General features: G+C 42.3%; 1 protein-coding gene across 8 annotated transcripts in view; it reads right to left on the reverse strand.

Annotated features, from left to right (window-relative positions):
• Positions 1-1,471: 1,471 nt before the first annotated feature.
• Positions 1,472-12,973, reverse strand: part of LOC309878331 (uncharacterized protein C11orf24 homolog) — a 29,680-nt gene continuing 18,178 nt past the window's right edge. For all 8 annotated transcript variants that reach the window (XM_082760662.1, XM_082760659.1, XM_082760661.1 and 5 more), the window contains 3 exons: positions 8,597-8,848; positions 4,414-4,530; positions 1,472-3,286 (listed from right to left, as the gene is read on the reverse strand). In XM_082760662.1, coding sequence (XP_082616788.1) covers positions 2,136-3,286; positions 4,414-4,530; positions 8,597-8,753 — 1,425 coding nt within the window. In that variant the 5' untranslated portion in view covers positions 8,754-8,848 and the 3' untranslated portion in view covers positions 1,472-2,135. The remainder of the gene's footprint in view (positions 3,287-4,413; positions 4,531-8,596; positions 8,849-12,973) is intronic.

Genomic DNA, 12,973 nt, shown 5'->3' on the forward strand with positions numbered 1-12,973 from the left:
GGTATAGAACTGAATCCAAGGTAACACCCAACTCCTTACCTGGGAGACAGAAGGGAGCTGAGACAGCTCTTATCGCAGTATCTGGAGCACAGCGCAGACCACAGGCTTAGCTCTGTGGTTAGTGACTCACCTGCTTAAGTCAGGCAATTGAAGGTGAAACCTGAGATCTTTATATAAAGATCAGTCTTTGGACTTGGCAGTTGTAGAGCATCTGTCTGGTGTCTGCTAATAGCTCAGAGCAGCATGCTGAGAGGCCCAAGCACCTCAACTGGATGCAAGCATGCTGAGGGATGTTCGAGCGCTTTACTGCATCAGATGCTGCACATGGGCAGCTTTGGGAAGACTGAGGAAATTAGGGTTTAGTTCCGTTCTTTAGAGGAGAGGCACCGATTAAAAATAACCTTAAAATACAACAAAAAAGTCAGCCCCTCAAACTCTTTCTTGAGGAAACTTTGTGTGAATTGTGGTTTACGCAAGAAGCCTTCCAATGAGGGTGGCTCCCAAATCCACACTCTCTTTTTTCTTTGAGAGATGCTCTTACTTAGTGGAACACAGATGCTGTCTATGCAAAAGCACTGTAAAATGCAGACAGACACAGACAAGCAGGCTGTAAATATATTTCCTCAAGATACTCTATTTGCTGTAATGTTGTCCCCAAACCCACAGCAGTGTTAAGAAGCCTTTTATAACAGAAAAGGCTCAGGAAACTACCGTCTACCTCCTGTCTTCCAACCACCCCTCGCCTCTGCTGTTGCCAGTGCTATTTGCAGCAGTTTTCATAGCACTTTCAGCTTCATGATGAACAAGTCATGGTAACCTTTTCTAGGCTACAGACTCCATCCAAGTTCTAAACACCCAAAGGATTTGGATAAATAACAACCAAAACACAACAGTTCAAATTCTGAGGTTTGCCTATTATCAGCCTCCATATTACATGCAAGCAGGCTCAAAGAGAAACCAACTAATTTGTAGTGAGATAAAAGACAAAAGAAATACAATGCACCTTGACCCAGCATACTAGTATATATACTCTGCTCAAAATGCATTAATTGCTGAAGAATACTATATGCATTATATATATGTAACACAAATTAAGTGTTTTATATTCCCTCTCAACTGCAGATCTTCAGAGGTCAGCTGTGTGTGTGCATGTGCAATAAGGGCTCCAAATTACCAGAGACTCTGTGCTGGTCCTGAATGCAAGAAAAGAGCCTGATGCTCTATGCATGAAAGTTACTAATCACACTAAAGTGAGTGTCTCTGCATCACTGGGAGACTGGTAGCATAATCCTCTGAAGGAACAGAAGCCATACCCTAAAAGACAAGCATCATCTTCTGTGACACATTCATACTTCCACTGCAGTCCTCTAAAACCCTGTACTTGGAATATTCAAATAGATCTCATTGGCACAAGCCTCAAAAGGCCACTTGTCTGCTTCTAAGATGATGAGAAGAGGAATGAAAACAGAAATGCAATAAGATATGCCCTTTTCAGGGCTCCATTTATTGAGTGAATACAAAAATAAGATCATGTAAGTGAAGATGCACAGTAATCTGCTCCCTAGTGAAAAAGGTATCTTGGATTAGCAGTAAACAGTGTTTACAATGCCTTGTAAACAGACCTCTTTTTACAAGCTAGAAGCGTACCGAAATACAACACACATTAGATTAAAAGTTCCCCATTGTAGCAATACTTCACACTTCTCATCGAGTGATTTCAGAGTATTTTGTAAAAGGTGAGAGCATCCTCTATTTTGTTTTCAAAAAGGAACACACATGAAAATAACAAAACATGATAAATTTGCAATGTAAACAGTTGAAAAAGTGTCACATCATTTTCAGAGGATGATGGCTTACCCCTTGATAGGTAATTTACAATGAAAAATAATGATCAAAGCTATAGTACATTATGGAAAGGTCTTAAAAATGACTATTTTTTACAGCAACCTGTTGCAGTTGAATAAAAAATATATATTTTTCTTAATACAGTACATGGCATTTCTCCTAAATTGCACCAGAATTAAATTTGGAAGCACTTTCAGTTTCTGTTACAGGCAATTGGGAAAGAAAAACAAGCCAGGTAGGCATTTAATCTCCTTTCCATCTCTTCTGCCCATTGCTTTATCCCTACCCTTTCACATCTCTGAGTCCACATACATTCCATTGATCAGGTAATCCACTTGTGTATAATCCTTCTTTTTGTAACTTTCATAAGCCTGCATAAGGAAAAGGACTATGACAGTTATGAAAAAAAATGTACCAAATAAAAGCACTGCAAGAAGCGAACTTTTATCCACTAAGTACTGAGTCAGAGGCTCCGCAGCAATGAGAAGATAGTCATTATTTGTGTCCTGAGTCTTTGCAATGTTCGAAGTTGTTGTTCCAGGTGTGTTTGCTGAAGTGGTGGTTGTATGTTTAATTGAAGGAGTAAGAGATACTGACTTTACTTCATGCCCAGTTGTAGCTTCTGCTGTAGGGCCACTAGGTAAACCCATGGCACCTCTCGTAGGACCCTGAGAAGAGGTTGATTCACTCGAGGATGTTGGAGCTCTATTTGTTTCTGGCAACATGGAGAGCGCTGAATTCGCAGAATGTGTACTCACCAAGGGGCTGAACGTAGCAGCCTGAGTAGAAGCAGTGGAAGATGTCACTGCATCCTGTCCGGTGAGCGTGGTTGATGTTGTGCTCAGTGTTTTCAGGCTAGTTCCAACAGTATTGAGGCTACTGGGGTGGGGAGCACTGATCATGTTGGTGGCTGTGCTAAACTGCTTGGTGAGATTCATTTGAGTATCTGCTCCAGCAGTGGCAGTGATGGGAGCAGAAGAGGAGGCAAAGCTATCATTTCCTAATTTTTCAGCGGTGATCAGGAGCTTGGTGCTACTCCTGGAAGTGGAAGCAGTGTCCTTAGCAGGAGTGGGAGAAGGGACAGTGGATGACATGGTGGTAAGAAGGAGCACTCCCAAAGTATTTGAGGATTTGGTAGTATTTTCATTAGCTTCACCAGGGACAGTTGTTGCACTTGTACCTGCCGTTGTTACAACTGTGGTAGCACTGACAGTTGTGGTGGTGGTAGTAACACTGCTTGCAGGTCTTCCTGTGTTTGATGCTTCAGGATAACCTGCAGTCGCAGCCAACTGCCTCAAGTAAACCTTGTGAGCCTGAGCGGTGGAGGAAAATTGGTTCTCTCTGTTGTATTGTTCAATCTGTGCCTTCACCATCCTCTTTGTTTTCTGTGGATAGCTTTGGGGGTGAAACTGGACTGTTTCCCTTTCCCCAAAGATGATTTCTTAAACAAAAAAAAGAAAAAAGTTATAAGAATAAAACTCTCAAGCCCAAATCTGACCTCACACTCTCACGTGCTAACCAGAATGTATACTCTGAAGTACACGCAGTAACCGGACTGAATCAGTCCCAAAGTCAGCAACAACATGAAAACCCAGACCCCTGCCTTTATTGTATACAATCCCTTTGGGTTACTTTTTTTTTTTTCCTGCCACAGACCTCTGGCATTTGCCCAACCAGGGAATTAATTCCATGAAAGGAGGGTAATGAAGTACAGAGCTACAACACAAACATTCACAAAAGGAGCAGCGTCATAAACACCAGCTCTGAAGCAGCAGCGTCATGTTTTCATGAAGTAACACATTCTCAATAAGCCCTTCATGCTTAGGTTCCTAATTTTCACCTCTCAAAACTGAGAATTTCCACATATACCTTCATCCTTCAGGAGAACCTCCTTCACAACTAGTGATCCAGATTTATTGCAACATAAATCCCATCTGCTTATCAGAGGTCTGGTTGCTATGTTGCAGAGAAACCTTTGCCAATGCAAAAGAACAATGAACAATTTTTTTAAGCCTGTGTACAGCATACTCTTGAAACATACTTTAGAAGATTGACTCCTCGATTATGAGCAAGCTCTGTTTTGTTACTTAGTCAATTAAAATTGAAGACCCTAGCACTCAAAATTGACCATGAGCAGCTGCTACTAAGACTGCTCTGATTATATAAGCAGCCTGCTGCCTCTGGCACAAAAATCCTGGCTATCTCAGAAAATACAATGCCAAGACATTTTTTCTCTTTAAAAAAAATATAAATATATCTGTTATGCCTTTATTTTCATAAGGACAAGAATGTGGAGTGCACATGGGCTGAATGAATCATGCCTTTCACATGGAGAGGCCAATAAAAGTTACCCAAAGACATATTATGCACATTTAAGTACCAGAGCTGTTAGTAAAACTGTTAGCTGTTTAAGTACCAGAGCTGTTAGAAAAACATTTTTCAGTTACAGAATCATCCTGCAGGTATTTCATAACCTATCGCCCTTTATCTGAAAGCCAGTCAAGGTTTAAATTTAAGGCAAAAAAGATCAGATCCTGGATTTAGCAAGACTTTGAAGCATAGCATTACCTCCAAGCAGATCTTTGATTTCTTGCTCTTCAGCATTTTGGCACACACTTAGCTGGTGACACTGCAAGAGGATGCAGTGATTCTGGTAGGGCACAGACCAATTGCAGCGATGGTTACCTAAAGACAGCAGAAGGCAGGTATCAGGACTATTAGTCACTTCCAACACAGAACCCCTAAAATCCAATAGGCCAGAACAGACTTTACCTTAGTCAGGCTCTTCAAAACCTTGCCTGACCAAAGAACACACTTTCAGATAAATAAGAAAATGGATCATTATACACAGCATAACTGAACATACTGCTTCATGGCTGAAAATGAAGAATTAAAACAAAAACCAACTAATATCTGGAAAGTACAGCGTAAAAGGATCCTGACTCAGCCTTCATGAAAATAATTGAAGCCACTGAAGTTAATACATAGCAGCTGCAGCCTACCAACCTGCTTGTCCCCTGGAGCCAACATCTAACAACAATTTGATCACCCAGACAATAACAAGGTGTGCCTTTGAGTTTGGACAGACCCCATTTATATGCTAGCATTCACCTAATGTCTTAATAAGGAAGAAAAAGTGAGTTGCAATTGAGATAGTAACTGTCAGCCATGGGCAGATGGATGACATCTCTCATATATCTCTGTGAGACATGGCTCTCATCTCAGTGCTTGAAGTTCCACAAATTTACTCATCTGCTGAAAAATAATACCACTGGCCAGGGGAGCCATCAAAGAAATGGCCTTTCAGTATGCCAAATCCCAACACAAAGTTAAATAAGCTCATATAGAAGTCATCACAGAAGGAACTCTCACTCCTGGCATCCTTTCTAACTTGTTACCTTGTGTGCAATGCATTTCTGGGACTGGGAAATATCATGTGCTGTAACAAGAAGCAACAGGAGAAGATAGCTCTTGGTTTGGGATGAAGCAGATGTGTACCCAACTGACCACCCATCAGTAGATCAGAGAACTTATGTGTATGGCAGTAGAAGTTTATTTCTGTGTTTTATTAGAAGTGTAGGAAAGGGCAAAGAACAGACACATGTGGTACACATGGCTCTTATCTACAAAGAGAATTATCCTCACTGAGGATTAAGGCTGTGAGAAGCTTGAACTTTTACAATAAAACATTTACATTACCACAGTTATTAAAAGAGCTTGTGGAAAATTTATGAACTTGGAGAAATCCCTGTACCGACAAATGTAGTCTGTTTTGACAGCCCTAAAGAAACTAGCAAAGTGGCATTTTACTGACTTACCAAATAAAATGTTAAGAAAGTCAATGAAACCATTCAAACACTTTAAAATCGGTACTTAAAAAGCAATAAAATTAAGAGCTTCAACAGGCACACATAGGAGGCTATAATCAAGTCCCCTCCTCAGACAGAAAACCATGTTTGAACATGCTCTGATTCCTAATCCCACCTCCTGTTCCCTGCTTAAGAACCATGCTAGCAGAGGATCACAGACTGTCTACTACTGTAAATAGTGTCAGTTCTCATTTCTCGTGGAAAAGAAAAAAAAGCCAGCAGCATACCTTGTATTAGCTACATATCTAATAAGTCAGGTCAGAAAAAGACTGATGGGGTCAGCATTTTCAGCAGCCTGATTTCTGCTGCCAGCAGAACTGCACCCCGGAAGAACTGAATGCTTCCATAGAACTGGACTGATGAGTGCTCCCTTTGATGAGAGCTGGAGCTGCAGACCAGGACCCTGGCTGCTGTTTCCACTGCAAGACACTTGCTGCCCTGCCACTCCTCTTTGCTTGTATCTAATTAAGAGACAGAAACTGGAGAGGCACAACAGAAGGTGATCATGCGCATTTTGAAAGGAAAGCATGTAGGCAACAGACATCAAGGTCTTGCCGTGCAGAAGTGGATTATTTCATTTCTGAACCTGCTGTTACTGGAAAGAAAACTCAGATCCTCAAATGCAAGTAGAAGCCAAGTATGCACACGTATAGTGAAAACAGGAATATTTCTTCTTGCAGACATATCATATTTTCCCTTTATTTTCCAAAGGAGCATGCATGACTGCCCAGAATTATGACCAGATGGCTCTGCTCTGAACCAGCCTGTTCAGATGCACAAGATATCTACACCTGTACCAGCCACCACAGAAGCATCTTGGGAGGGCTCTAGAATATGGCTGGGGATGCAAAGGGAAGAGCACAAGCTTATCTGACTCCCCAGCACATGCTTACCTTGCTCATCAGGAATCTGGGAATCCTCAACTGACATATTCTTGCTGAGATGGGCACATTCTCCATCTTGTAACACTTTCCCTAGCAGCATCTGGAGGCTTGAACCCATTATGTTAGAAAACATACAGAGGTTACGAGTTACTACCCCTGCTATCAGCCCTGGAGAATTTTCCAGCCAGCCCCCTCCTTTCTGCAGGACACACCTGAGATGTTATCATACAAAAGTGGTTCTTTTTGTGACATTTACACTACTTCCCTAAGTTAGAGATGTTATAACAGGAGAAGAGCCCTTGCTGATATAAATTCAAACTACAGAAGAGAGACTGATCAGCTAGGAATGTGATCTTTCCACTTCTCTAAGCAATGTAGTTATGAAGATGTCTCCTCATGCAACCTTGTCCTGCAGCTTAAAACTAATACCTTAAAAATCACAACCAATGCTCCTGCACTGAGTTACATAGGTGTAATTATCGCAATATTCAAGATTCTCAGGACTCACATCTGTAATGAAATGGCAAAAAAGAAGCACAACATAAGAGGTATTCTAGAAAGGTAGGACTAGAAAAGCAGTAAAGGCGATCTTAAAACCTTAAGTTTAATCGTAAAAAAAAAAAAAAAAGGATGTTTCAGGTCTTTTTCTCCAGATGATCTCTCTGCACCTGACTATACATTTATACCAAGAGTTTGTATCCTTTCTTTCTCCCCGCTAACACAGGATAAAGCAAGAGACTGGCCACCAAGTAAGAAAGAGGAATGAAATTGCTTTAGTGGGTTTAATAAAGAATGTAAAACCTGATAAGGGCGGTACATATTTTTGCACGGCTTCTCAAAGATGGACCAGGTCACCTAATTTTACACCCTCAGCCCCTCTGCCCAACACAGCTAACACACAACAGGACTTGTTCATTCTGAAACATCATACCAATAAGAAACAAAGGGATGAGTACAAAAAAGTGGCTGAAGTCAGCAACAGGGCAAAGTATGTGCTCAGTCTCCATTCCAAACCCTGATTACAGACTGAATTCCTGATGTCCCTCACCTCCCTTCTCTGGAATAGGCAGCTGTAGCACCTTCTCTACCCTTATAAAGATCTTGTGAAGTTAAGATGACACATCCACAGCATTTAGAGATTCTCAGGTGGAAGAAACAAACATGTAATGTTACAGACCCCAGGTATCAGCTCTCTATGGAGCTCTGAAGCTCTGGTGCCTGGGAAACAAACCCACTCATATTTTATCTCCCAGACAAAAAAATAGTTTGCAAAGGTGCTTTCTTTCCACTGTGAAAGGATAGAGCAGACTCCTGTATAAAATAATTAAGCTCTAAGCATCAAAAAAAAAAAAAAAAAAAGTCCTTATGATGTTCCTATTAACCTGCCAGACATTTGTCTGCCATCTCAACCACAGCATCACTGATTTTTTTAAACGCTACTAGATTTGACACGTGGCTAGATAAGTTAAGGTCCTTAATAAGGACGCCTTTCAAAGACTCATTTAGAAGTTTAATGCTTTTTGAAGACATCTCAGAGGTAGACACCAGAAGGCTCTCATCTCCCCTGGTCTTAATGCTGTGCTTGGTTGCAGGATAATTAACAACCAGTTTCTTCAAAGGTGGATAAAACACAAGACTACTCACTCCAGTGCAGCTGTCTGCTATAGCACTGTTCACTTGCAAACATCTGGCAGCATAGAATAATCATCCTTCAAGTCAAGTGACCTAACACCATTTGCACGCTACCAGCGCACACCAAGAGCACATGAATGCTGTTTCTTACGGAAGCTAGAAAGGCCCTGGGAAATGGTTGCTCTGGATTCAATTTAACCAAAGCTGTCAGAAATTATTTAGCACCGCAGGACTGCACACAGAAGCCATAACTGTAAATGCCTGTAAACAACTGGAGCTAAGATAGATAGTTGTCAGGGGAGCAGAAGAGACCTTTAATAAAGAGAAAAGCCAGCTGGAATTCCTGCTGAAGGATGAGAACCTCACCTGAAGCAGCTGAGCCTTTACAAGCCTGCCTGCATTGCCTTTCAGTTGTCAGCCTGTTTATCTGCACTATATGGACTCCTCTTCCTTTCAGGACAGGAAATCTGTTCTCACATATACAGAAGGAAATCAGCAGGAAGAATACAATGGCAGTCCACATCTTCAGGGTTGCCTTGCCAGGAGGCTTCTCTGTTGAGAAGCCTGTAGCACAGTAGAATGCTTTCTTGTACCACCTTCAGATCCACTGCAACATACCTACAAAGAAAAGAAAATGATTGATTTATATCAAAAGGCTACACTTGAAGTGTTTTACTAAATACACTCCTATCAGAAAGGATTACAATAAGATGTGCATAAGGCAGGCAGGTATCACTACCAGGATTAACATACTGATAATGAAGCAGAGGCAGAAAGAAAAAAGCCTATTCCCAAATTCACAGTGTCTTTCTTTGGAAACAGTACTTTGCTCTCCTTTTCTCAGATACCACCAGAAAACAACTCAACACAAAAGCTGCAAGCGGTGGGTTATACTTACTTTATTCCTTTATTTTCCCTAACGTTGCAAGGCAAAGACGTTTTAAAGAAAAATGTGAGATTTATCATTCGCAGTCAAGAACAGCATCAAGAACAGGAAGAGCTCTGTTGCCTCTTGCTCTGACTTCAGCTGGAGAAGTTTATCTGACTGCTGTCAGACAGTCAGTGTGCACAAAGCTGAACTCAAAGCCCACAGCAACACAGGCACAATGCCTTTTGGCTCATCCTGGAACCCTTCATGTTGTTCCCAGGCTCAGCAGAAGCATTTTGACCAGCTTGAGAACACTGATACTATAGGCATCTATATAATAACAAAGATAATAATGATAATATAGGCAGTCCTGCACTATGCCCAGGACACCCTGCCTTTACACCAAGCCAGTCCAAACCAAGAATCAGGTTTGGTTCATTCCTGCTGATTATCAAAAACATTGATTCAAAACAAGCAAGAGCCAATAATTCACATCTTCCAAGGTGCTACACAGATATCAGCTGTTAGTGAGGAAGACCCACACCCACAGTAAGCTTTCATTTCCACACATAAAACAATAAATAGGCAAAGCATTTTCTTCGCTCCCAATGAACACAAGAGACTTCTGTCTCCATGGATGAGTTCTCACCCTGGCACTGGAGGAACTGGAGGAGCTCCTGTTGACGTCAGAGCAGATCACCAGCTTCTATCTAGATTTACCCTATTGTTTCCAAGATTTTCTTTAAATTTTGTATGAAAAGGTACTTCCAAACAATACAGCCTGAACCAGACCAAACATTGGCCTCTTCCCTAAGTAGTTTTTCAGCACTTCCCTCAGTGCTGAAGCACGCTTTAGCTCTCATCCTGCAGTTACGAAGAGAAACATCATGGCCTTCAAAGAGTGGTGAGATTTAACTATGCCTGACATCTCAGAGGTCTACAGAACTGCTGCATTTGAAGACACTCACAGTTCACAGCTCAGGGACTGAGCAGCACGTGTGACCGGTATAAATAGCATAGTGAAAAATATCCAGTGGTCATCGGGAGCAGGCTACAGTCCTGACTTAACCACTCCTGCAAGGTTTGCCTTGAGCTCTGAACCCTACTCCCAGCTACACTTGTGAATTCAAGAATTTGAGTTAATCTTCATTGGGGAAAAAATGCCTCTAAGATAATATTTACTCTTACACCCAGATTGTGACATCTTGATACCCCAATGAAACTTTTTGCAATGGAACTTCTGTTACCAGGTTTTCTCCTTACTCTACTTTCTGAAGACCTGAACATGCTAGCAGACGTTTAGACTCAAAACTCAAGGCACAGCAGCACGGCTGCTTTGTGTGGGTGGGTTTCTCACTCCAGACAGAAGTTCAGGCCTGGGTTGTCCCAGCTGGCAGATGGAAATATTTCTGAGAAGTCTGGTGGGGAAAGGCAGCTCACCAGCCCCATCTAGTCCTGCCTGCCAGGGAATGCACTGGCTTTACAGCCAGCCCCAGCTCGGCCGAGGGCTCTCTGGCTTTTCCAAGGGTGAGCTAGAAGGATTTGAAACAGAATCAACACAGGAGAGAAGCCCTGGGCAATGCACAACTGCAGCGCCCTGCAACACAGCATGCTGACGTCTGCAGTTTGGGAAAGCAGTTCCACGTTTTCAGAAGTCTGAGTCTGGGAATATGAAAGGGGAAACAATTCGTGTTACTCCATCAAAGTAACTTCAATACTTACCCTGCTGCTCTGAATTGCAAGGCACTTCCACATAGTTTAACCATAGAAAGCTCCAGCTGACAGTAAGGAAAAGGGGAAGATGTAAAATACTCTGCCTGCAAGAGGCGTTTTCCTAGAGCAAACAGATCTCTACAGCTGACAGCCAGAAAAAGGCTGCTTTAAATTCTGAATCCTTCAACTTAAAAGCAGGCAATCTGGGGTTCCCTCGCAGACACTGTGGGTACTTTATCAAGATACTCAGAGCACTATTTGTCAATGCTACACAGAAACAACTGCAGGGTTTTTTAAGTTCCCAGGCAGGGATTTAGCAAGCAGTACCTGGCCCACAGGAAAAAAAATATAGATCTTAACATATAAGTTTTACATTTTAAAGAGAGCCCTGTTTAAGTCTGCAGTAAACTTCTCAAGGCAACAACACTTACAAGAAGTTATATTTTATAGCCTGAAGTGTCAACAGGAATGAACTGGCTGTGCAATAAACGTATGCATTTACCTTTTTTTACACAAAAAATTGGAACAGCAATGAATACAAATACAGAGAGCTCTCTATTATAGATATATCACTTAGCATTATTTTTGTAATCACAGTAAGCAATCCCAAAAGAATAAGTCTCCCATTACAGTTCCAAAATGCAGATATAGCAGTGTTTCACAGTTACCACTGCATGACTCCCAGCCTTGACCCAGGCACTCATACACTTACTTGTACAATCGTGCATTAATCACACGAGGCCTAGAAGCTGTTGTGTCAGCACAGATAACTGTCCCCCACACAGAAGTGCCTTGTGTCCCCAACCACATTGCCAGGCCAGAAGCCCCTGCCAGCCAGCCCCAGCTGACTTCAGTCCCATGTAACTACAACAGCTCCACCAAAATCCCAGTGAGTGCCTCTCACCCCTTCCAAAGCACCTGGGAGCCTTTCTGGATTAGGCCAGCACCAGTAACAGAGGACAGACTGAGCTCAGCCGTGAGAAATGCCTGCCTTCAGTGCAGTTCCCCCTTCCCTCTCAGCAAGCACAGTCTCCTCAGGGCCAAGTGATGCTCGTTACAGTAACATGAGCATTAAGCTGAACACTCCCTGCTCTTCAAGACCCAAAGCCAAGAAGCAACAGCCCAAAGCTCTCAGGAGCACTTTATGAGTGGTGCAGAGCGTTCAATTCACAAGGGTGACCTACCACAGAGGGTCCCAATTGCAGAAGAACTGAATTTGGACCATGTTTGGGGCTCTCAAAACATACAGAGAACAAGGAGACACCATCATGGAGGCTTTCAAAGACACACTGTGCCTGACCTCAGGCTACACAGCCATCCCCTTAAGTGCTGCACCCAGTGCTTGGCAAAAGCACACCCTGTGCTCGCTCAAGTAAGGGGTTCAACAGTCCAGATGACACTTGGAATGCTGTATCAAATATCAGAACCTCCAGCCAGTGCATTGTTGGGGGTGTTTTTGTGCGAAGGTAAAAGAGGCAATCTCATACATCCATAGCAGGAATCACAATTACTTACAGATCATTTTTCCCAACATAACCACTGCCTTTTATAATTACAAACAATAGGCCTTACTTCCCCCTTCCTCTCACACTTCTAACCAGTCCCACATGGCTCCATTTATGCTCCAAAAAACTCCACGAAGCATTCACCCCACACAGCTACATCCCAGAGAAGTACTAGCTAAAGCTTCCCCTCCAGGTCATGCTGCTCCTCAGATGAAACCTTCCTCTGGTATAGTCAGAGACAACATGAAGAGATGAACACTACCATTCCTATTGGAAGCAATTTTGAGAAATCAGAGCAAAATTTACACTGAGCACTACCTTTTCCATATGTAAAGCATTTCCAAGGAAATTAAAAGTCAAACCAAACCACAAAAGCCAGTGAGTGAATAAAATCTGGGAAAAGACTACACTCTGAGAAGTGCAAAGTTTACTTTTACCATCTGTGGCTGTAACTCAGTGGGGAACAAGCACGCTGGAAAACCAGAATAACTTTGAGTCAACAACTGAATGACTGATGACTTTGCAATGTACACACACAACCAGAAGGCGCTGCCTGCTGGGTTTCCAAAGTGTTCCTCCCTTCTTGCTGATTTCCCTGTAGTTGAAGCCAAGGAATCCGGAAAAAAAAAAAAAAAGTATTGTTTCAAACAACATCTA

The sequence above is a fragment of the Aythya marila genome (assembly GCF_965140915.1).
Source record: "Aythya marila genome assembly, chromosome: 5".
Classification (NCBI taxonomy): Eukaryota; Metazoa; Chordata; class Aves; order Anseriformes; family Anatidae; genus Aythya; species Aythya marila.